At 39.8% G+C, this 25761-nt stretch overlaps 1 protein-coding gene across 2 annotated transcripts in view; it reads left to right on the top strand.

Moving 5' to 3' along the window:
• USP13 (ubiquitin specific peptidase 13) overlaps positions 1-25574 on the top strand; it is a 68556-nt gene extending 42982 nt beyond the window's left edge. For both annotated transcript variants that reach the window (XM_075268631.1, XM_075268632.1), the window contains exons 13-21: positions 779-953; positions 5169-5257; positions 5384-5506; positions 5903-5929; positions 10344-10487; positions 10832-10992; positions 14285-14450; positions 15428-15512; positions 16329-25574. In XM_075268631.1, coding sequence (XP_075124732.1) covers positions 779-953; positions 5169-5257; positions 5384-5506; positions 5903-5929; positions 10344-10487; positions 10832-10992; positions 14285-14450; positions 15428-15512; positions 16329-16422 — 1064 coding nt within the window. In that variant the 3' untranslated portion in view covers positions 16423-25574. The remainder of the gene's footprint in view (positions 1-778; positions 954-5168; positions 5258-5383; positions 5507-5902; positions 5930-10343; positions 10488-10831; positions 10993-14284; positions 14451-15427; positions 15513-16328) is intronic.
• Positions 25575-25761: the final 187 nt, after the last annotated feature.

The raw sequence follows: 25761 nt of genomic DNA, 5'->3' as shown, positions 1-25761 counted from the left end.
AATCCAAGAAGGATCCAAAACTTAACTTTTAATTATTCTACACAAAAAAGGAGTTTGCGTACAGACATCAGTCAGAGAAAAAAATCCATCTGATAGCTTACGCATTTCGGGACCTGAATTCCCTTACTTATAGCACCTTAAATTTTTTTTTTTTTTTGGATCCCTTCTTGGATTGCTGGATTCTCTCATTTTGTTGTTTTGTTCATTGTAACTTGAAACTGGACTCCACATACAATGCTTGTGTGGGGTTTTCAACAAATCCACACAGTCATTTCACTTGTGAAACCTCTGTATTAGTGAAGTGCTTGCACCGACTGGCTGACCAATAGCGAATCTTTACAGTATTGTACGCGAAGTGTTTTGTGTGTCTTTCTACTAATGCAGGATGAGTTGCTTCTTTGGATATCAGGTGAGAGAGGCTCCATGTTATTTTTTCTGAGCACTATAAATACATTTCAGGACCCTGAAGGCCCCCCCACCCCCATCACCATAACAGCTTCAAGCAGCTCGTACTGTCTACAGCTAGAGTCCATAGATGTGCTATATTTATATTATCTGATGGCTTTTCTCTAATCTTCCTTCTTTTTTCATATTTTTGTTGATATTTTGGGGTCTTTGGAACCAGCTACTAGTTTTTCATAGTTACAGTTTCAAGTTACAATAGTCGTTCCAGAACCAATTAGTATTGTAACCTAAGGAATTGCTTGCATATTAATTTTTAGCTTGCATGTTTACCAGTCAAGTATTTAATAGTACTATGTATATGGATCTATCCCAGATGAATTGATTGCTTATGAGTTGAAGAGAAGAGAAGCAGAAACTGCAAAGAGACCACCTCCTGAAATTGTGCGTGCTAGGATCCCTTTCAGTGCCTGTCTTCAGGCCTTCTCTGAGCCTGAGAATGTGGATGACTTCTGGAGCAGTGCTCTTCAAGCCAAGTCTGCAGGTGTTAAGTGAGTATTCTTCTATTAAGTATCCCAATGAACGTAAACTAATCTGTAATGTGGTAAAGAGAAGATGGCAGATACAAGCATTTCTTTAGTCTGTACTGTATGTGGTGTCTGATTTTGATGGGGTAAGCTGGTGGGGCTGGTAGTACATTAACTAAGATTCATACTGTCCTTTAAATATACAGCGAAAAGAATATGACATACTTGGTGGCTCAGTGGTAAGCACCTGGGTCCTGGGTTTCAATTTGACCGCTCCGAGTTTCTATGTTGTCGTTCTCTTCACATGTGTTTCTTAAGGTACTCTAGTTTCCTCCTACATTCCACTTAGAATTAGGGCCCCTTCACACAGAGTTTACGCTCCGTGTATTCTGTGTATGCTTCGTGTATTCTGTTCATTTTACACATGTAAAAATACACGTGTAAAATGTAGTTAGCCATTGAGTTCAATGGCTTGTTCGTATAATGCGCACAAAAAGACGCACGTTGTACGAAGAAGCCATTGAACTCAATGGCTAACTACATTTTACACGTGTATTTTTACACGTTTAAAATGGACAGAATACACGAAGCGTAAACTCCATGTGAAGGGGCTCTTAAACCCCTTGCAGGCGACAGTGTCATAGGAGATTTAGGGCTAGTTCACACTGGGACAATGAGGCAGATTTTGACAGCAGATTTCGCCTCAAAATCTGCCTCCATACAATGGTGGTCTATGGAGACTGCTATTTTATTTATTTTTTTTCTCTGCTAGCAGTTTTTTTGCTGCTAGCAGAAAAAAGAAGCGACATGACCTTTCTTCAGGTGGATTCCGCCTGAGGAAAGCAATAGAAGTGAATGGGAGGCGAAAAACGCAACTGAAAACGCCTAGCGGTTTTTTTTTTTTTACAGTCCATTCACTTTAGGGGAGGGGAAAACTGCCTGGCGTTTATAGAAGCAGTTTTTACCATCTATCTATCTATCTATCTATCTATCTATCTATCTATCTATCTATCTATCTCATGGTGGTGGCAGTTCTATATGCTTGGGGAGGTGATGGACTGACTTTAAAGGGGTTGTCCAGGAATAGGAGCAACCCATGTGGATGCCAGAGATTTAAAAAAAAAAAAAAATAAATATATATATATATATATATATATATATATATATATTGTGGGGAATCGCTCAGGTAGATGCTTGCAGCAGTGCAGGAAACAGGGACACAGACACTGGATTGCACACAAGTTCAGGCTTTATTCACATGTAACGCATACACTGCTTTTGCAAAGCCACAGGATAAACAAAACAAAACCCTTCTCGGCTGAGATTTACTTGGCAACAACAACGGGTGGCACAGTACTTGCTCTGTTGGTTTGGTATGGAGACATCAGCTCTTTAGGGCCTGATTAGTCAGCTGACCTCCCTGGTGTGGGTCTAATATATATATATATATATATATATATATATATATATATATATATATATTATATATATTATATATATATAGTGGGGCAAAAAAGTATTTAGTCAGTCACCAATAGTGCAAGTTCCACCACTTAAAAAGATGAGAGGCGTCTGTAATTTACATCATAGGTAGACCTCAACTATAAGAGACAAAATGATAAAACAAATCCAGAAAATCACATTGTCTGATTTTGTAAGAATTTTTTTTCAAATTATGGTGGAAAATAAGTATTTGGTCAGTAACAAAATTTAATCTCAATACTTTGTTATATATCCTTTGTTGGCAATGACAGAGGTCAAACATTTTCTGTACGTCTTCACAAGGTTGGCACACACTTGTTGGTATGTTGGCCCATTCCTCCATGCAGATCTCCTCTAGAGCAGTGATGTTTTGGGGCTGTCGCTTGGCAACACGGACTTTCAACTCCCTCCAAAGGTTTTCTATAGGGTTGAGATCTGGAGACTGGCTAGGCCACTCCAGGACCTTGAAATGCTTCTTACAAAGCCACTCCTCCGTTGCCCTGGCGGTGTGCTTTGAATCATTGTCATGTTGAAAGACCCAGCTACGTTTCATCTTCAATGCCCTTGCTGATGGAAGGAGGTTTGCACTCAAAATCTCACGATACATGGCCCCATTCATTCTTTCATGTACCCGGATCAGTCGTCCTGGCCTCTTTGCAGAGAAACAGCCCCAAAGCATGATGTTTGCACCCCCATGCTTTACAGTAGGTATGGTGTTTGATGGATGCAACTCAGTATTCTTTTTCCTCCAAACACGAAAAGTTGTGTTTCTACCAAACAGTTCCAGTTTGGTTTCATCAGACCATAGGACATTCTCCCAATACTCTTCTGGATCATCCAAATGCTCTCTAGCAAACTTCAGACGGGCCCGGACATGTACTGGCTTAAGCAGTGGGACACGTCTGGCACTGCAGGATCTGAGTCCCTGGCGGCGTAGTGTGTTACTGATGGTAGGCTTTGTTACATTGGTCCCAGCTCTCTGCAGTTCATTCACTAGGTCCCCCCGCGTGGATCTGGGATTTTTGCTCACCGTTCTTGTGATCATTTTGACCCCACGGGGTGAGATTTTGCGTGGAGCCCCAGATCGAGGGAGATTATCAGTGGTCTTGTATATCTTCCATTTTCTAATTATTGCTCCCACAGTTGATTTCTTCAATCCAAGCTGGTTGCCTATTGCAGATTCAGTCTTCCCAGCCTGGTGCAGGGCTACAATTTTGTTTCTGGTGTCCTTTGACAGCTCTTTGGTCTTCACTATAGTGGAGTTTGGAGTCTAACTGTTTGAGGGTGTGCACAGGTGTCTTTTTATACTGATAACAAGTTTAAACAGGTGCCATTACTACAGGTAATGAGTGGAGGAAAGAGGAGACTCTTAAAGAAGAAGTTACAGGTCTGTGAGAGCCAGAAATCTTGATTGTTTGTAGGTGACCAAATACTTATTTTCCACCATAATTTGAAAAAAAATTCTTACAAAATCAGACAATGTGATTTTCTGGATTTGTTTTCTCATTTTGTCTCTCATAGTTGAGATCTACCTATGATGTAAATTACAGACGCCTCTCATCTTTTTAAGTGGTGGAACTTATACTATTGGTGACTGACTAAATACTTTTTTGCCCCACTGTATATATATAGATAAATGACATACCTTTTATACAAGTATAGGAGTTGTTGACTGTATATCCAGTACACTTTTCACTGTGCCCATTGAAAGCTGCACATGCGGAGCTCTTATTCTATATATCATCTCTACCTTCTGTTGAGCTAGAAGACATCTTTCAGGGTATTTGCTGTCTCATGGTTGAGTGACTATTCTGCTGCGGCTGAAGCCATCACTGGGGACTTTTATATCACTGTATTACTTATCTGCTGTCCTGTCCCAGGGTTAATCATAAAAGATGTGCCCCTTATCTAAGCTGCTGCTGCCACTTCTCTGTAGTGCCCTACAAGTACCAGTCATCTGCCAAATGTCCCAGGATCCTGGTAGCTGTGAAGGAATGCTGTCTGCATTAGGTCACATAGCTTTTCAGTGGCGTTTGATAGTTGACTTAAAGCCAGGACATTGGATTTTTGGAACAAAATAAAAGGAAATGGTGTCTACGTTCTGAGTAGAAACACAGATCCTCACTTGAGACTCCATTGAGCAAAATTTATTTATAGGTGGAAAATGAAGATGTGTGTGGGGAAAATGTCATTTAATGGATTAGTAGGTGAGACTTATCAAAAATGATGGAAGGGAAAAGTGGAACAGTTGCACATAACAAGCAGTCTGATTCCAGCTCTCATTTCTCAGAGACCCGTAAAACAAAAGCAACAAACTGATACAAATCTGTAAATACGGATTTTAATGAAGGAGGCCATTTTTATTATACAAAATCAGACGCAAAGGTGCGGTAGAGGCCTGATGCATCTGTAGGAGAGTCCTATCATGGCTGCATACTAAACATTGCTGTGATACGACTGTGTGCACAAGCCCTAACTCTGAAAACTTCCATAGTTTACACTTATGGAATCAAAAGAGGATTCATGGTTTCCAGTTTACACTACTAGTCTGCTGCTTTCACTCTACGCATGCATTCATGACCATTTAAAGGAATTTTACTGCATCTTTTTTTAAGTTTAGCTTTAAGAAAGTCTATTTTAGCCATTGTCCTGTAAAGACGGAGGTGTGAAACTATTGTAAAGTTGAGATCAGCCAACTGGGAATAAGGTTGCAGTATTGGTTAGTGACTTAAATACACAATTTCTATTCTTTTGTAGGACATCTCGTTTTGCTTCATTCCCAGAATACCTGGTAATCCAGATAAAGAAGTTTACATTTGGACTTGACTGGGTACCCAAAAAACTTGGTAAGCGATCTATATGTCTCACATAAGTTTTATTTAATCTCCTCCTTTGTAAAGTAATAACTATATATTTTGAATAAATGTGTTTTCTTTTTTTATTTTTATTTTTTCCCTTTTGCCTTCTTTTAGATGTAGCAGTGGATATGCCCGATATCCTGGATGTTAATCCTCTCCGCGCAAAAGGTCTGCAGCCAGGAGAAGAAGAGCTCCCAAACATTGCTCCCCCTATTGTTATTCCAGATGACCCCAAAGGTATGAGGAAATTCTCTGTAATATTACTTAACTTTTTGTTTATGATGCTTGCACTTCAGAGGTGGAATAAGTTGATTTGGGCTTATAAAACAGTCTTCTATTTTATGGTCCAGTCAATGGAGGAAGACTGCGTGTAGAAGATTTAGGAGGAGGGTAATAATGATAAATATAGACCTTCATTGGAAGAGAGCTATATGTGAAACGCCCACATTACGGCCTTCCCCAGGTATACTGTTAAGTGATCTAGAAATACCTGAAACTGGGATAAATGTTTAGGCATGTTACTTTTTCATAGTAGACAGTTCTTGGAAAATTGTAAAGGGATTGGGACTGTAGTGTAATATAAATCTTTTGTTATATGCTTTGCTGACCTGACTTAATTCTGTTCATTTTCAGATCATTTCAGGAACCATTTCATGGAAGGTATGTGTTTAGTCTTGTTTCACAGACATTGCATTATATGTGTGTTTATTGTGTATACTACATGCAGTATAATACAGCAGAAAGATATTTATGGAATTACTTGGGAACAATGGCGAAACTTTACCAATCCTAAATACACTAGATTTGTAGTTGTATTTCAGCCAAACAATAGCCTACATGCTGTGCTCTACATTTTTGTGTTTTAAACGCTTTGTACCTGGCTCAAAAAAGGGGTTGTGGTTTATTGGAATGGGTGTGGCTTATCAGGAAATGTAAGATGCATCGAAAACTCTCCAACATTTGGTGCCAAGCTGTGGCACAAAAAGTAAGCCTATCAATAGGTGGTACAAGGTAGACAAAAGTGTCCAAACAGCCTGGAGATTTGATGTGGGGCACATCTTTATCCTACCTTTCTAAAGATGTTGTTTGAGGAAAAAAAAAGACATTTTTGAAAGGAAATGAATATATCCTCAATATACTAAAGCGTCTGCAATGTACCCCTGGTAAAAGAAGTCATTTTTCGTTCTGTAAGAATACATTATATTTGATAAAATAATCCTGTCACTGGGTAAAAACCAATTCCTAAAAGGACACAGATTTTAGTACTAATGCTTCCATATACTTTAGAAATTTAATACTTAATACAAATACTTATTTTCTTAAAGAGTTTGCCTGGCTAAAAAAGCATTTTAAAGTGCCCTCTTTGGAAATTTAGAGTTAGAGAGCCTGTTAGGGTGATTTGGGACGCTAAACCTCCCACAGGTGCTTATGGACTCAAGGGATTATCGGACTCATCTCTGGTGCTCCTGGCATTTGCGCAGTTCTTCCCACCCTCACAATGGGCACTCTTCTGGCTTTAGTGAATAACTGCACTACTGTGGGGAGTACAGCAGCAGGGTGAGAATAAACTTTTTATTTTTAGTGTGGAACATGTATGGCTTTACAACGGGGGGATTTGGGACTCTAAACCACCAACCTGTCATTATGGACTGGGGCTTTAGTGTCCAAAATCTCCCTGACAAGTTCCCTTTAAAAAGGATCGGTCTCCTCAGATGTCTATTTTAGTAAATACAGTAATTATATTCCCCATAACATAATCTCTGCACAGTCGCAGGTCCATGTTAGGACAACTAAAAATGGCAGGGTACTGGGTAGCATTACAATGGGAGTGGTGGGGATTTGTAAGGAAAGTAAAACCTCTGTATTTTATAAAATTCTAATCTGTTTCAATAAATGTTGAATGGCTGAAAAATCTCTTTAACCCCTTCCCGACATTCGCCGTAATAGTACAGCGCTGCTGGGAAGGGCTTCCCGCAAACCGCCGTACTATTACTGCGGCTGCATGGTGCGCACACAGAACCTGTATGCGCACCATGCACAGCGGGTGTCAGCCGTAATACACGGCTGACAATGCCCTGTAACACCCGTGGTTGGAACCGGGTCCGATCGCGGGTGTTAACCCCTGATATGCCGGCGGTCAACATGACCGCCGGCACCTCCGGGGTTACAGTGTAGTATGGTGCCGATCGGCACCCCCCGCGCCGGTTTCGGGGGGAGCCGGTGTTCGTAGGGGGCAGCCCGGTGTCTGATCAGTGACCCCGGGTCTGCCCCATCACTTACCCCGTCCTCGCACCTGGCTGATCCTGCCGTAAATGAAGCTGTCAGCCTGTGCGTCTACACAGGCTGACAGCTTCCTATACAATGCAATACACGTGTAACACGTTTATTGCAGTGTATATGTAGTGAAGCAGTGATCAGCCGATCACTGCTTCAATCCCCCATGGGGACAGAAAAAAAAAAGTTAGAAAAAAGTAAAAATAAAAAAGTTTAAAATATATAAAGCCCCAAAAATCCAATTTTCCCCATATAAAATGTTTTAAAATGTAAAATAAAGAAAAATAGAAAAAAACATTACATATTTGGTATCGCCGCGTCCGTAATAACCTGAACAATAAAATTAAAACATTATTTAACCCGAACGGCGTAAAAAAAAAAAAACGTAGAAAACCGCACAAAATAAGGATTATTCACCACCTTTCCCTTACAAAATGCTCAATAAAAAGTAATCAAATGGTCAGATGAAAACCAAAATGGTACCAATAAAAAGAAGAGGTGTTCCCGCAAAAAATAAGCCCTCAACCAGCTCTGTCTAGCGAAAAATAAAAATGTTATGCCTTTCAGAAGATGGCGATGCAAAAATAATGATTTTTTTTTCCCTAAATTGAATTTTATTCTGCACAAATAGCAACGCATTAAAAAATCATATAAATGAGGTATCGCTGTAACCGTACCGACCCGCAGAATAAAGGTAACATGTTACTTGTGCTGTACGCTGCGCGGGAAAAAAAATAAATGCTAAAAAGCAATGCCAGACTTGATGTTTCCTTTTACATCCCACCCAGAAAGAGTTAATAAAATGTAGTCAATAAGTTACAGGCCCCAAAATGGCGGCATTGAAAAGCACATCTAATACCGCAAACAACAAGCCCTCATATGGCCACATTGCCAGAAGATAAAAATAAAAATCTAGCTTGTACAATGTGAAGACAAAAACCCTAAAAGTCGCCAAATCATTAGAACATAAGTGGCTGCGACTAGAAGGAAATGTGTAAGCGGTGCGAGTGTTTTCAGGGGACCCCCCATATTTAGAGCTTATGGGAGAGAATACACCAGCGCTGATCCCCCAGAATGCCCCTCTTCCCCGTCCGCGTCATAGGAGCTGGTGGGAAAATAGATTGGGATTTGGTGTACCCAATTTACTCCGCACAGCTTACACATTCACTTCTGGGTTACTAATGCTACTATATCACTTGATAAATTCTTTGAGGGGTGCGGTTTTCAAAATAGGGTCACTTTCTAGAGGTTTCCACTGTTTTGACACCTCAAGGGCTTTGTAAATGTGACATGGTTCCTGAAACTGATCGCAGCCAGATCTGCCCTCTAAAAGCTCTTTGGTGCGCCTTCCCTTCTGCATCTCACTGTGCGTCCATATATTAGTTTACACCCACAAGTGGGGTACTATGGTAGTCGGGAGAACTTGCCTAACAAATTGTGGGATGCGTTTTCTCCTTTAACCCCTTGTGAATGTGCAAATTCTAGGGCTAAACGAAAATATTAGTAAAATAAATTCAAATTTGAAAATTTCACCTCCATTTTGTATTAATTCCTGTTAAGCACTTATAGGGTTAAACTACTAGGTATATGTTGTTTTGGCTTATTTAAGGGGTGCAGTTTTGAAAATGGGGTGATTTATGGGGGCTTTAATACAAGGGTCTTTCAAAACCCCTTCATAACTGGATTAGGCCCTTTAAAAAATGGGTTTTGGAAATTTCTTGAAAATTTTGAATACTGTTGTTTCACTTGTAAATCTTATAATGTCCGTAAAAATTAAAAGGGCGCCTAAAGTTTGATGCCGACATAAAGCAGAGATCTGGAACATGAGATTTATGATATAATTTTGGTGGTCTGACTATCTGTATGTAATGTACATCATTTCAAACTTTATAAAATGCATATTTTTCAAAATTTCCACCAAATTTCAAATTTTTTCATAATTAAACACAAAACATATCAACCAAAATTTACCACTAACATGAAGTACAATGTGTTACGAAAAAACAATCTTAAAACCACTTTGTAAGTGACACATGTCCGTTTTGAAAAATCGAGCTTGGTCAGGAAGTCAAAAAGTGCCATCGGCGGGAAGGGGTTAACAATGAGAGACATTGAAAATCATTTTGAATATAAGTAGTATACGATTAATATAAAAAACCCTTTAATAATTACAGCATTACATAACTATTGTCCTTGTCATGATATAATTTTCTGTGAGTCATTTTATAAAAGTTTGCAGCTAGGGCCATGATCATTATTCTAGTTATGCTAGGTGTACAGTTGCATTGGGGTGCCTGTTGTTCTGGTCAGTCCGAGAACCAGAAAAACGGACAGCTAAAATAGTGGAAACCTATGAAGCCTGACTGACTCCAATGTCTATAATGGGGTCTGTTGGGTGTCTCTTTTTTTTTTTAACTGAGAGCTCCGGACAAGAAAGTTGTGCATGCAGGACTTTTCTTTTTAGGTGGACACTGACTGAGTCTATGAACAGCCACTCTGACCCTGATGTGAATGCAGCCTAAGCTGCAGCTACAGTGCTGACGTTGGTATTAGAGATGTAGCCATAGTTAAATGACCATTCGTTATGCCATGTTTATGGCACATTATAAGATGGCTTCTGTCATACAAGGTAAGTGAATGAGCATATAAATGTTTGTGTAATGGATGCTACATCTGTATTATGTGGCACTGGCTATACGTATATTCCTTGTTTCCACTTCTCACTAGGTAGGTTAGGTAGTATAAAGCACTGGCTCCAGTTACTAGAATGCTGAATAGCCTCTCCTGCGTGTTATTTCAGCTCCTGACATTGACGAGTCTTCAGTCATGCAGCTGGCTGAGATGGGTTTTCCACTGGAGGCTTGTCGGAAGGCCGTGTACTACACTGGAAGCATGGGTGCAGAATTAGCTTTCAACTGGATAATTGCACACATGGAAGATCCTGGTTAGTAAAATGTAACATGAGGCTGGGCACAAGCAAGGGTTAAACTGCTCTACTTTGAGTGTTAACTGAGAATTTCCGAGGGCCACAATTTTAAAGAAATAGCTCCAGGAAATAATGGGGAAATGTGGTTAATTCCTTTTAATACACACCAAACAGGGAGTAGGGCATATGGACAGATTCTCCAATTGGCACAACCCTGTTAAGTTACTGTTTGGGACATCGGTTCAGTTCAGGTACAATAAAAAAAAAAAAACAACCTTTTTATTTCAGTTTGCATTTGAGAACATAAAACTTTCCTTTGTAATAATTTTGGAGTAAAATATATTTTGCTTGTCTTTTGTTAGATTTTGCAGAACCATTAAATATCCCTGGGTGTGCAGCTGCATCTGCCCAGACTTCCTATGGACTTGCTGCACAGATCAACCAACCACCAGAAGAAATCGTGGCTCTGATCACATCTATGGGTTTCCAGAGAAATCAGGCTTTTCAGGCATTAAGGGCAACAGTAAGTTACTATGCACAGTAATATACAATACACAAAAATGTGCTTCACAACAATAAAAGTTAAACGGGTTGTCAGGGACAAGTGTTATTGCTTATATATTGCTTTCTGTATCAATTCTTCAGTTTTCTAGATCTCTGCTTGCTGTCATTCATCCTGTTACTTCTAGTGAAAAAAATCAGTCCATGGTCATGTGATGGACACACAGGTGCATGGCTTGTTACTAGATAGATGTCTGAGTACAGTGCTGTAACAGTTACAAGCTGTGCACCTATGTGTATATCGGATGACCATGGACTGTATAGCACATGACTATGGACTGATTTTTTTATCCACTAGACAAAAGCAGAATGAATGACAGACGAGATCTAGAGAACTGTGAGGAATTAATACAGAAAGTATATTGGAAAATTGTACAACTTTTTTTATTTTACAAACTGTAAGATATTTTTTTCTCAATATTGGTCAAAGTGGTCAACCCCTTTAAGCAGGTAGTAGTTATATTGAACGGACTCCTTTTCTCTGCATTCCTAGTGAAAGAATCATCAGATCTTAAATATCAGGGAGAGTGTGTGCCTACATAGGCAGTACGGAGACTTACAAGTCATTCCTGCTCCGCTAGGGATTCTGGGTAAAAAATATGAAAATCTGTTCTCCAGGATGTAATTAGGAGAGCAGTGCACTCTGTACGCCACCCTATAGAGGGCAACATCCTTAACATCATGAACGACTCAGTTATAAAGTCTTTTTAATCATAATGTGGATTTAATTGCCAAATCAGTATTTCTGTCCCAAAAGGAACAGATTCCCAGCTATGGACAGCGCTGTTTCGGCCTTAGATAGTCACTGATATCTTAGGAGAGTAAGACTGTGAAAGCAAGATTATATAGAATGCATAATCTAGCAGCTTCCTGTACATTGTCATTCTCCACATGCGTTCTGCTATATATTGCTGGTCCCACCACTGAACAACTGTATAAATTTAGCCCTATATACGCGTGTAAAGACATAAAATGCCTTAGATTTACCCAAAACTAAGGGTAAGTTCACACTACAGTTATCATTGCCTGTTGCTCTCACTCATCATAGGAATTAACAGCCATAGGGAGACTGAAGCAAACAGAGCACATTCTGTAATAACATAACCTAGCTTTTATTTCATATTTTACTTTTCTGATGGGAAAAGGAGTTGTGCATGCAACCCCTTTCTTTTCTTATCAAAGTGAACTGACATGATGGAAGAAAGTTTGCATCAAAGTGTGGGGTTTTTTTTTGTTTTGTTTTTTTTTTCTTCACATTGGAAAAGATGATAGACAGAGGGGTCTGCGTCTGTCACTCTATTGCTGTCAATGTCTGTTGTTCTCATGCTATAACAGACGCTTATAATGGTAGTATGAATGTCCCCTTAAGTTCCCTGAATAATGGCTCAATGTGACCGGATAGGACATGAATAGTTAAAAGCATTTTTCTAATCTTTCCAGAGAATGCAGTGGGGCAGATTTACTAATACTGTCTAAGTTTTATACAGTGGAAGCTTAGACTAGACAATTTCAATTTCTGCCAGATTTATCAAACATTAGAAGCTTTGATAAATTTGCCAAATATTAGACTCTCTAGTTTACACAACTTAAAATACACAATACATAAGCAGAAGCACCAAATACCACAGTACTAACTGATACCATCACTGCTCCTAAGCTTCCCCTCTTCTAATGACAAGTTCAGTCTCCTCCTTTCCACCTCCCACCCATTGGCAGCAACACTTTCCCAAAATAAAGCATTTGAAACTTGCAGAAAATCATTCCCCAATTCCACACCCCTTACCCTGCAGCAATACAGGCAAAATCAAACATTACACAACACCTCTTCAAATCAATGAGGTATGTGTAATGCGGGACGGGGACACTTTCTGTGACCATATACTCTTCTAACCAAGAGAAAGGAATTCTGAACAAATGAGTGTTCTAAGCTTGACAATCCCTTTAAAGAGGATCTGTCACAAAATGCTAAATGCCACACATCATTTGATCATGCTGTGCCGCTAATGAGTTTGTTTTTTAAAATCTGTCTACCCGTTCAAAATGCCAAACAGATCAGGGGCACAGAGGCAATCTAATTAGGTAGGGCATTTAGCATCTTGTACTTGGTGACCGGTACGCTTTAAACAATATCTATATATACCAAGCACACAGCTAGAGAGATTAAGATCATTACATTGTAATTGTGATTTTTATTTCCCCATTCGGTGCTCCATTCTAAAGGGTATCTTCGATACTCCAGACTGTTCCCACCTACAGCATTTTCATTGGTTGCCTTGCCACTGCTCATGCCATAGTAACAGGGTCAGACAGAGATGCCAAAGTCTTGCCTAGCCCTGTACTTACAGTTGTGCAATGATTCACACAGTCGGCAGAGACTGCATCTCTGCCTGGGTCTGTCAAATCTGAACATGCAGCAGGCAGGAGCACTATGGAGCGCCAGAGATACCCTTAGTTCTCCAGATTGCTTATTTGCATAATCAAATTTATAAAGGTTTCTTCAGAACATAGGACCAAATTGGGAAATGAAAATCCCCAATCTTCCTCTATAATCACTTTGCCTGCTGTCTCTCCTTCCACTTCCTGCATTCTTCAGCAAGCTGGTAGAAGGCGGCTTGATGGATAGGACACTGTGAAGTACCTCAGTAGATATAGACATTGCCTTTATAATGAGAGATTTATTGTGATTACAAGAAATCTATTATAAATGCAGATCAAATATGCTCAGTAAATGTATATTACATTACCCAGGGGTGGACACTTACATCCTTCTAGGACAGAATAGTGACTAGCAGTAAACTCAATGTTAACTTTGTGTTTTCATAGAGAGATATAAAACACTGTCCAAGCCTTTATCAACAAACTGAAATTAGCTCAACTGATTGCCTGGTTTGAAGTGAGCAGTAAATAACAGCTTTGAACATAATACAGAGAACTCAGCCCCCCTCCCCTCCAGGGAGCAGTGAGTTATGTCCTTCGTCCTTTAAGCCTAGATCAGGAGATACAACAGACTTTGACAACAATGTGTAAGGCAGCATTGCTAAAACAATGTATTTTGGTATGGTTGTAATAACACATGAGAAAAAACATCAAAACAATGAATGTTAGAACATAATTCAATAATTAATTATGTGCCTAAGTATATTGCTTTTATATTTCTGGGATTTTTTTAAGCTTTCTTGTACCTTTACAGTGTATTTGCACAATGTGTCAACCATCTTGACATTTAAAAGCTCTCTTAAACTGATCCATTCTAGAATAACAATCTGGAGCGAGCCCTGGACTGGATATTCTCTCACCCTGAATGTGAAGATGAAGCTGCTAATACTTCACAATCTGTGGATGATGAAAACAATCCTCAGTCAAATGGAATCCTCACCAACAATGAACAGGAAGGACCTCGAGTTAGAGACGGGAATGGAAGTAAGAAGGGAATACACATTGTTACTGATGTTAAAGCTAACTTATCCGATTGAATATTCACTCCTATCTGCAGGTAGTGTGTTATATAGCAGAAGGAGCTGAGCAGACTGATATATACTTTTGTAACAATCAATTTAATATAACTTGTTATTTATTGCTTTAAATCTCAGATTTTTGTGGGCTTAAGTGTCCAGTGGGTTGTCCTTCAGCAAACTCAGGGATGACAAGGACTGCTTTTTCAATATGGCATGTTCTCTTTAAATTCCAACTATGTTGGTCAGAGGCTTATCTTTAAAAGCCAACCCTCCCCAGATTAATACAGCTACCGCTTTACATTGAAGTGCTCCACAGAACTGTATTAGTATAAATAGTAGTTGTTTAGTTTGGGTACGCAGAGTGAAGGTATGAAAATAGTTTTAGTATTAGGGCAGGAGGTTCTGCAAGGTCCTCTGTACTCATGTGCTCTTCGTATTGAGCTTCTCTGAACTAGAGATGAGCGAGTATTGTTCGGATCAGCCGATCCGAACAGCACGCTCTCATAGAAATGAATGGACGTAGCCGGCACACGGGGGGGTTAAGTAGCCGGCCGACGTCAAAGCGGAAGTACCAGGTGCATCCATTCATTTCTATGGAGCGTGCTGTTCGGATCGGCTAATCCGAACAGTACTCGCTCATCTCTACTCTGAACCCCTCCTTCCTGAATTAAAGCTGTAGCAGGCGTCTGGCTGGATTCTACACCTTTCACTCACTGTGAAGGAGAAGGACAGTTGAGCAGCTCAATTCAGGGTGAAGAACCACCTTCAGAGGACTTGAAGGACCTGCAGACATGACTTGAAAGTTTGTTTGTTGCACCTAAGCACACACCAAGGTATGCTTGAACAGCTCTCCAGGTCTCCTCCTGAACACCATCAGTGGTTTTACAGGGTCAACATTGCTTACAGTTTCCCTTTTAATGTGACAACTGTTTTTCTCCCTAGGGTATGAACTGTTTGCCTTTATCAGTCATATCGGAACATCGACAATGTCTGGGCATTATGTGTGTCATATCAAAAAAGAAGGCAGGTAAATATAAGTAAAGATTGGTGCTCAGACGTGATATTCTCTGCTATGGTTGAAATCTGTATTGGTTGTGTCATTCTGCTGGTGTAGCTTCCAAATATTCACATCTAATGCTATCATCAGTCTGGCTCTAGATGGCCTCGCTGAGTAATGCACAGCTGCTGGGTACAATGCTTGCCAAGTAACATTGTGTATAAGAGACTTTAGAAATCATATTTGCATAATTTTTTTGCCAAGCGCAGATTAGCCAAATTTCCACATTTTGGCGTTATAGCTTCTCTTCATAGTGCACGTCAAGGAAAGGAAAACATTTGACATATGTGCACTCACTGCTTTAGTCGGTCAGTCATACAAATGGGCAAGGTCATTTCTATGTGTGCAAGGACTTACTGTTTATATTGACCAGTGGTTAAAGGGGTTGTCCAGCAGAGATAAGAGACTTGTCAAATGGCTTAGAATTAAAAAAAAAAAAAAATAAATAAATACTGGCCAATCACCTGACACTTCTGTACTGGGTCCTTGTCGGTCTTTACTCCCTGTTTCCTGTGGACACATAGTAGTGACTGTTCAGACTGTTCATTGATCAGCACTAGTCAGTGATTTTCTGAGCAGCATTTACTTTGTGTTTTCAGAGTGATTTTGTCCCATCTTCCGTACACAGAAGTGTGTTGTCTTTATCAGAACTATGATTTATGAAGAAAGTAAATGTTTAGTTATGCTTTCATTTTTAGAATTCTGTGCTGTCAGTTTTTTTTTTTTTTTTATCTGCTTGACAATCCCTGAACATAATTTTTTTTTTTTTAATTTTTATTTTTACAGATGGGTGATTTACAATGACCATAAAGTTTCAGCATCTGAACGACCACCTAAAGACTTGGGCTATCTTTACTTCTATCATAGGATAGCTTGTTAAGCCTTAACTAAGGGAACTCCCAGGCCTATAGAAAGCCAGAGAGAGTCCATACCAGTTCAAGAAAGACATACATAAGCATGGGAGTGCCGGACTGCCAGAACGCCAAGAGAAATCTACAGTATTTATGGTTTATTTAAAGAAAACTAATGTTTGATGCTTTGTTAAGCGTAATACTGGAAAATTCGACTTCACAAAAACATACATTGTTTTGTGCAATTTTAAATGGGAATGGATGAGTGTGTTACCTTTTACGTTACTGGAAACATTAGGGATATTATCTCTTGGAAGAGCTGATAACTGGAAATGTATGAACATGAAAGCTTTCACTTAACACAATGAATCTACTATATTATCTACCATTTCTCTTTAGTTCTCAATAATGTTCAGGAGGTGGCGCTGTTACTGTATGTCTGAATGCAGAGTGGAATGCTGTATCTGATCTGGGTTATAGAGTAGCTGAAAAGGCCTTCTAACTTGTCACCAATAACTTACATTCACCCCGTGTAGATATCATATGCAAATGTTCCCAATTGAATAGATAGGCAGGAATATAAATAGATAGGGATATATACAGAGAGTGCAATGTATCCAGTTCTCCATCTCTTATTCTTTTGTTTTAGTAATCTCCCTTAAGCCTCCGCTAAGTCCTTCTTTGCAATCTGTGTACTTTGCTGGCAAAGTTATAGATGTAGTTCAGTATTAGACCCTTTTGAGAATATGCACTCACAATTTCATGTGATTCCCTTCTGTGAACCCAAGGCACCCTACCCTAAGTAGGATTAGTTACCATCTAAAACAGGCGTACTGAATCACCCGGAGGCTCAGCCAGGATTACAGAGCACTTTCTGAGTCGTATAGTTGCGAACTCCTTCGCAGCTTTCAATTGTATTGTTTACTGTTTATTTGTTATCGTCCTAACAGAGATAATATATTCGGAATTATAAGTATGCTGAACTGGAGCAGAAACACTCTGAAGAAGTAGAAAAATACTCCTCTGCTATGTTACCTAAAGTGATCTTAATAACAGAGTGTTGCAGTATTTGACACATCCTGAACGCACATATATTCATTTTGTCATATACCCCTCACAGAGCTTGGAAAGTCTATTCTCATAGAGCACAATACCAAGCAAAGCAAACTCTACAAGTAGGTAATGTCTGCCCCTTCTATTTTCTAGCTTTGCTGTGTCCTACGATATGAAATACAAAAGTATATGTCTATTGGCCCCTATCTATGTAGACCATTGGCTGCAAATATAACTTGGCTCTTTATAAATCCTCCAGTCCGCACTCCTGAGATTTACTTATAAATTAACCTTTAATTGTCCATATAAAAATGGGTAAATCCAATATAAAAAATTATACGTGACAGTGATAAACACAAAAAGTGCATTTAAAAACCCATGAACTGGCTTTTTTAAATGCACTTTTTGTGTTTATCACTGTCACGTATAATTTTTTATATTGGATTTACCCATTTTTATATGGACAATTAAAGGTTAATTTATAAGTAAATCTCAGGAGTGCGGACTGGAATATTTTTTTCTACTACTCGACCTTTCGTCTTTCCCTGGAGTCCGGGATCATTCAGCCGTGCACCCTGAAGATTGGTGAGCCTATGTTTTAAACTTTTTCTTTTTGCTTCACACCTTTATAAATCCTACTGGTGCTTAAGTTTGGGTGAATATTTTATTCTAAATACTCTAGTATATATCATTAGCTGAGGCAGTAGCACTGGACTTGTTAGTCCAAACCCAAAATTCCAGATTTTCCTATACTTCCCTGTGTGTTGCACCATGTCTGTATACAACTTAAATTGTGAAGGCAGTCAGTGGATGTGCAGATGTAACAGAGTTTAACTCGACACCGTTTGATTTTTCAATGGCTTTTGCTATGTTCTGTGATAAGTTGCTGCAGTGTGATCTCTTATCAGTGTTGGCCTCATCTATAGTCCAGGACATTTCAGTAGAGCCACAGGCTCCCAGGATTCTTTCCCAGAATACTCTACAGATACATTATATTGCTTGTGATGTTGATCTATATACATGTTCTTTTACCATAAAAGTAGCCTTATCCTGCAGCTTTCGTCATTGGATACCCTTTTTTTTTCTCGATAACATGTAGGAATAGCCCTAAGAAAGGCTATTCTTCTCCGGGCTGCCATTCAATAGAAATCCGTGTTTTCTTCAGTATGCAAAAGAGTTCTCTCGCAGCACTGGGGACGGTCCTCAGCGCTCAAACGGCACTGGGGACGTCTCCAATGCTGTGAGAGAACTCTCCTGCGCCGCCTCCATCTTCTTCTAGAACGGCCTCTTCCTTCGTCTTCTTCCTTCCTGGGTTTCAATCTTCTAGGCCTCAGGTAGAGCCGACTGCGCATGCCTGGGCTACAAGAAAATGGCCGCCTACACCAGTTTACTGTGTAAGTGGCCATTTTCTTGTGGTCCGGGCATGTGCAGTTGGCTCTGCCCGAGACCCAAGGCCTAGAAGATTGAAACCTAGGAAGGAAGAAGACTAAGAGAGAGGCCGTTCCAGAAGAAGATGGAGGCGGCGCAGGAGAGTTCTCTCGCAGCATTGGGGATGCCCCCTGTGCTGTTTGAGCGCTGAGGACCGTCCCCAGTGCTGCGAGAGAACTCTTTTGCATACTGAAGAAAACACGGATTTCTACTGAACGGCGGCCCGGAGAAGAATAGCCTTTCTTAAGGCTATTCCTACATGTTATCGAGGAAAAAAAGGGTATCCAATGATAGGATTCTTTTAACATATCATAGTGACAGTCACCAGAAAAGTTGGCATGTCAGCAGTTTTTCTTCTCTGATGAGACCCCTCCCAGTTTCTGAAATATAGGGGACACTGTGCATAGCCAAGCAATGACTCCCATGTTTCTGAGCAGAACCAGAGTTTTACACAATTAGCAAAGTGAATGAGATTTTGTTCAATGTCATCCACACATTGTAGGAAAAAATCTGTAGAAAAGTTATGTTTTCGTAAAATGCGGCATGTTCAGGATAGCCTCGTACTCGTGAGTGTTTTCTCTAAACAAGAAAAAAAAGCAGAGAAAAATGCTGCAAAAACTCTATGGCATCCTAGCCTTAACCCATTTTTTTCCCTCTGTAGACCTGAATTTTCTTACATTGCCCACCATTAGTATACACCTTTTCTGTGCACTGTATAGTCAGATATAACATGGTTTTGTTCCTAATCATAAATCAAATCTAATTATCTTGTATGTAATAGTTAATATAACGTGAACTATGACCTAGAAATCCCCCTATCTATTTATACAGAAGCAGAAGAATAACCGCTTTATCCAGCAAAATGCTAATAAAGATCTGTCATCCAGCAGTTAATTGTGCACAAAGGGATGACGGCCGACTTGGTCACAGACCACAAAGGTTGAGGCCTAGATGTCACCTGTTATTCTAACTAGTAATTAAATCTGTGCACAAACAAACTATTTACAATCTATCCTGAATGCAGAATTGTTAAAGGTCCAGCCTGCAGAAAATTAATGGCAAAAACCCAAAAGGAGACCCATTCTGTTTGCTGATCCTCCGCCAGTGCATTCAGCATTATTCATTGTTCCTTCCATTTTATTTGCAGAACATTATTATTAGCATTGAATACTGACGATTGTAACAATGAGGTATTGCTGAGTTGTGATCACATATACGTGATGTTTGTTTCTCTGGTACAGAAATGCCAGAGGGAAAATGATACTGTAATGTATCCTATTGTTTTCTATGGGATCAGTTTGTGTACCGGGTGCATCAGTTGTGCTGGATTGAAAAACATTACCTGTATCGTTTTGTTTTTTTTCTGTCTGGCTCCCTGACATTTGGCTCATGCCTGGACTGCTGTTTGGATGCAAGGTGTCGCTGTTCTGACATCAGTTTTCCCCTGGCTGTTCTGTATCATGATAAAGGAAAAACTACAACAAACCGTATGTAAATGTGCAAACGCCCTTAAAGGGGTTTTCCAAGCTGGGGGCCATTTTTGTTACTGAATCCCCATCCTCATTATCAGATTGGTGAGTGTCACTTAGGCCCCCTCACCAGAAAAGCTGTTCTAGGCAACCATTGCACCAGACCCCCATATAGGGGACAGATATGTCTAGTGGTGATGCTGGAGTTCTGCAGCTTTGCTCTTATTAGGTGAATGGGATCAAAGATGCAGTACTCTTCCTCTGCCCCTATACAGAAGGGTGTGCTTCTAAATGCATCTTCTGCATAGGTATTCAGCACCAGAGGCTTACCTAGAACAGCTGATCAGTGTGGGGTCTGGGGGTCAGACCCCCATAATCTGTTACTGATGACTTATCCTGAAGATAGGTCATCCTGCCTGGAAAAGCCTGTTAAAGGGTTGTACAGCCTGGACTAATTTATTGGCATACAGCTTAGCAGCTTTACATTAATAGAAGAAAACACATTTACCTTACTTATTACTTGTTCCCCGGTACATTGTGGTAAAGTGACAATGTCCCAGTGCGACCATGTCATTGCTGCAGTCTGTCACTGAATACAGATGTGACCCAGTACAGACATGGATTCATTATAGTGGTCATTTGGGTGTGTCGGGACGTCGTTGATGTACAAGACAGTACAGATATTGGGACTGGATCTAAATTAGGAAGTGGGGGGATCAGTGAGATGAATATTTTTTATTTTTTTTGTTTTATTACTTTAAAGGGAGTCTGTCAGCAAGAAAATCTCTATCAAGTGAATGACCATACCTTGTTGAGTTGCTTCTATACTTTCCACAGTTGCCTTCCTTATTCTGAATTGTAGCTTCATTTTCTTGAAAATCATTGTTTTATCTTTATGCAGATTAGGGGTGTTTCTTCTCCTGGTGGGGTTCACTCTCTGCTCTAGATAATCGCCTATATCTGCTACCCATCTCCGCCCCACTACTTGTGACATCTTCACCTTTGTCTGCAGTTAGGGGTGACTATCTAGTGTGCAGAGTGAAGCTCTGGCAGGAAAATACTCTCCCCTAAAGCCCTATTCATCTAATTCATGCAAGAGAGAAACAATGATTTTCATGGAAATGGAGCTGCAATGCATCTTTGGAGAGTGTAGAAGCCGCCCTACAAGGTACTGACATTAGTTTGATACAGACTTTCTTGCTGACAGACTCCCTTTAAATTTACTTATATAGATTTATATCTACCATAGTTTTTGCATTACTTTATTATGTTAAGCCTTCTAAGTAGAGATGAGCGAGTATATTCGATCAAATACCTCCCCTGCATAGGTTTTGGTGTGTTAGAAAAAAAAAAAAAGCTCCAGGGAAGGTGGGACGGGAATCGAATATTTACCACGTGGTATTCGACCAAGTACACCAATAACTATGTAAAGGGAGTTATTCGATTGAATACTACTCGCTCATCTCTACTGCTAAGCTTTTTTACCAATACATTGTTCTGGGCTGGTCAATCCTTTGACTACTTTTCTTTGTGGTTTGTGCCACATTGTTTTAGTATTTAATACTGAAACTCTTTTCTGTAACTAAACCGTGAGTAGCGATGAATAATGCTGAGAATATAGAGCAATGACTGACAAACATACTTTACATCCACTTTATTTGCTGACTCAAGTTCTTGTAGAGTCAGAATACCTGCCCAGAATATAACATTACTTCTCCTGACTATGCACAGGAGCCATTGTCTTCTGCCTTCATTTGCAGAGTCTTGTCTAAAACAATCATGCATTCAGGATTATGAAGGCATTTATAGGTTATGACCAGGCTGCCAACAAGCTTAGCGAAAGAATCTTGATATATATCGCCATATAGTGCGGCATTTACCAAAATGTCAACTCCACTCTGTCATTATCATTTTGGCTTTGTCTGTATTTTATATTTAACACTGAAATGGCCCTTTCCACTTTGAGCAGGTATAAGTTATGGAATTTTCTTGAATTCTTGAGCATCGGTTCCTTATGATTTTTAGGTTCTCTGCTGCAGTTCTAGATTAAGGATCTATTCACATGGAGGAAAATGGTGAGGAATTTAGTGTGGAATTTCAGCGCTGAAAAAAAGCCATTGGGTTCTGCTAGCAGAAAAAGGAACCCATTGAAGTCAATGGGAGGCTTTTTTTTTTTTTTTTTCAGCGCTGAAATTCCACACCAAATTCCTCACCATTTTTCTCCATGTGAATGGATCTTTTGAGCTTTCATTCTCATCATGAGACACATGTACTAAGCTGGATACACTATACATAGCTCTTAAAACCAGACTTCTCAAACCGTGAGTAATTGATATGGAAAGTTTATCATACAATTTTATTAAAGAGGACCTTTCATGGGTTTGAGCACAAGCAGTTCAATATACTGCTGGAAAGCCGACAGTGCGCTGAATTCAGCGCACTGTCTGCTTTCCCGATCTGTGCCCCGGGTAAAGAGCTATCGGTGCCAGTACAATAGCTCTTTACAGCTCACAGTGCTCTTGCATTGACGAGCATTATCAGGAGGGGAGGGGGCGTTCCTCCCCGCTCACACTCTACAGCGTGATAGGCGCTACTGTGGAGAAGGACGTACCTGACCGACTGTCAGGAACGCCCTTCTGACTGTGAAGAGCTATGGTACCAGGACCAATAGCTCTTTACCCGGGGCACAGATCGGGAAAACCGACAGTGCGCTGAATTCAGCGCACTGTCAGCTTTCCAGCAGTATATGGAACTGCCTGTGCCTCAAACCATGAAAGGTCCTCTTTAAATAATAATCTGTATTGGCTAGAACCAGGCTACCCCTTTATATGTAGAGCCAGTGAGTGAACAAATATGTAATATGTATTGTTACTCACATGACCACAACCATCTAATAGGAATGTAAGAATAGCTTTGTTTTTTTGGAGCAGTGTTCAGAAATGTCATGACCATGAATATTCCTTTAGCAGCCAAGAGACTTACATTTTCCTAATGTAACATTTGAGGTATAAGGTAATGTATGCAAGACGATGAGACCGGCGTGCAAGAGGTTGATAGTGATGGTAGAGATGCTCTGTGTGTGTGTGTGTGTGTGTGTGCGCGTGTGTGTATTATGATACTGATTTGTGTATACATTGTAAAGTATTGTAATATCATTTGATGGATGCTCTCAATATCTCTGGCAGTCACATAAATCCTAATCCAATCTTGTCTCTGAGGATGGGATTGATGTTGGGAAGTCTCCAGGCACAGAACGCTGCAATAATTCATCTCTTGGGGCACTTTGGTTCCTAGAACACAATCCTGTTTCTGTGTCTTTTCTAACACTAGTCCACAGACCAATAAAATATCACCATACAGTAACCGTGCTGAAATAGAAGGACTTCTAACTCCTTGGCCTGAAATCTGCCAGTTCCTTCTTCACATCGCTAACCTAAGAATGAGCTAGACGGTTGGGCTATATGCACTGCAATGAAGCTTCAACTTCTGTGTTCTTCTGCTTTTGCCATATTCTACATTGTAACAATACTCTGTACCTGGGATTATAATATCAGTGCAAGATTTAGCAACATGTTAATACAAGTAATGTCAAACATAATCTATACAAAACCGAAAAAAAATCTTATTATGTAAAAATAGTTAAAGGGTTAAAATGTGTATTCACTAAAGGGTTGTCCCATCATGGCAACTATTACCTATCCACAGGTTAGGTGATAAGTGACTGGTTACTGAAGGTCCCACCACTTGGAGCCTATTAGTCATGAGAATGAGGGTCCTGTGGCACCCATGTGCGCTGATAATTCAGTCAGTCTCTACGCAACTGGCATCACTTTGCTATCTTCGTCGGTCTCTTAGACTCTGAGCACCAGTATACATCTGGTACAGCTATTGCTTTGTTCACAAGGGACATTGGACCCTTATGGTCATGACTGGTGGGGATCCCAGCACTGGAGACCCCAGCGATCAGACACTTGCCACCTATTCTGTGGATAGTTGATGAATTGTGATAGGGCAACATCTTTGATGTAGTAAACCTGCCATATAATTTAATATATTTTCAATTGATATTGATCCTGCTGTGCTCTGCTGCATCCACCATGTTATCTGTACACATCTCTGCCTTTTTCTTCATAGTTTCCTTATTCACACCGATTTACTTATTTTTTCCTTGGTTTATTAACCTATTTGAGGTAAAGTAAGAAAGCCTACTGAGATGATGTAAAGATTTACACAGCATGCACGAGAGCGAGCAGGAGGATCAGTTCTTTTGTAGACCATATTAAAGGGATATTTCCATTTTGAGCACAGGGGTATCCACTCTTGTCTTGCAGTGGCTGTATTAGATGAACCTACAAGCTCAGGTGTTCTCAGTAGTGAGAACATAGAAGAGCCGAGTATGTGTAGCCGCGAGATGGGGCTGGACAACCGCTGTTGTTTTGGATATTTATGGCATATCCTGTAGATGTGCTATGAATTATCCAGATAGGAATCCGAAGCACTTAGCAACTGGGATTGCTGTTAACCTCACTAGTATTAATTGAATAAGAAAAATGTATCTTTGTACCGTATTAGCCAGTGGATATGAATTGTGAAGCTTGAGTAGTTTGATACCTTTTTAATGGCTAACAAAAAATTATGACCTATTGCGAGCTTTCGGAACTACTCTGTTCCTTCATCAGGCTGGCTTCAGATATTGTGTTATACCAGCCTGATGAAGGAACTGAGTAGTTCCGAAAACTCGCAATATGTCATAATTTTTTGTTAGCCATTAAAAACGTATCAAACTACTGAGGACTCTCAATCTTTACACATAGTATTTATTGGTACATATTTGTAATGTAGAACATCAGGATACCATATGCAGAGCTGACATGAGATTTGCAACTATACACTAAGCAGTTCCCTATTGAGAACTTGCATATAACACAGGCCACTCATGTAATATATATGTGTATATACATTACATATCTTTAATTATTTTTTTTCTTCAAATCTTTGGGCAACCAGTGTACAGACAGAACAACATATTGGTTCATCCGCAATGCACTGTGGCAGCACAGATGTACTATGCAAAGCATCTTTTAAAGGTTCAATGATTCTATAGCAAATCCGCCATGGCCATGTCCAGCACAATTCTATTACTGTATTGGATTTATTTTTTCATCTTAATATGGAAAGTGTTACTCTGGAATAGATCCACAAACTGTTTTAAATTAAAAGATTTTCACACACGTGCATGTTGACTGTTTTCTTCGGCCGTATTGTATAGGGGTTTGAGATCTGTCCTTATCCTATTCTTTTGACTAAAGTTAAAAACGGAGTCTTGCTTTAATATGATCTCATGTGCTGCATGTATTACAGGTATTCACCAGAAGTTTAGAAATCATCTTATTAATCTCTATAGTAGCCTTACCTGTG

This window comes from Leptodactylus fuscus, chromosome 3 (assembly GCF_031893055.1).
Source record: "Leptodactylus fuscus isolate aLepFus1 chromosome 3, aLepFus1.hap2, whole genome shotgun sequence".
Lineage (NCBI taxonomy): Eukaryota > Metazoa > Chordata > Amphibia > Anura > Leptodactylidae > Leptodactylus > Leptodactylus fuscus.
This window is presented reverse-complemented; position numbering and strand designations above follow the sequence as displayed.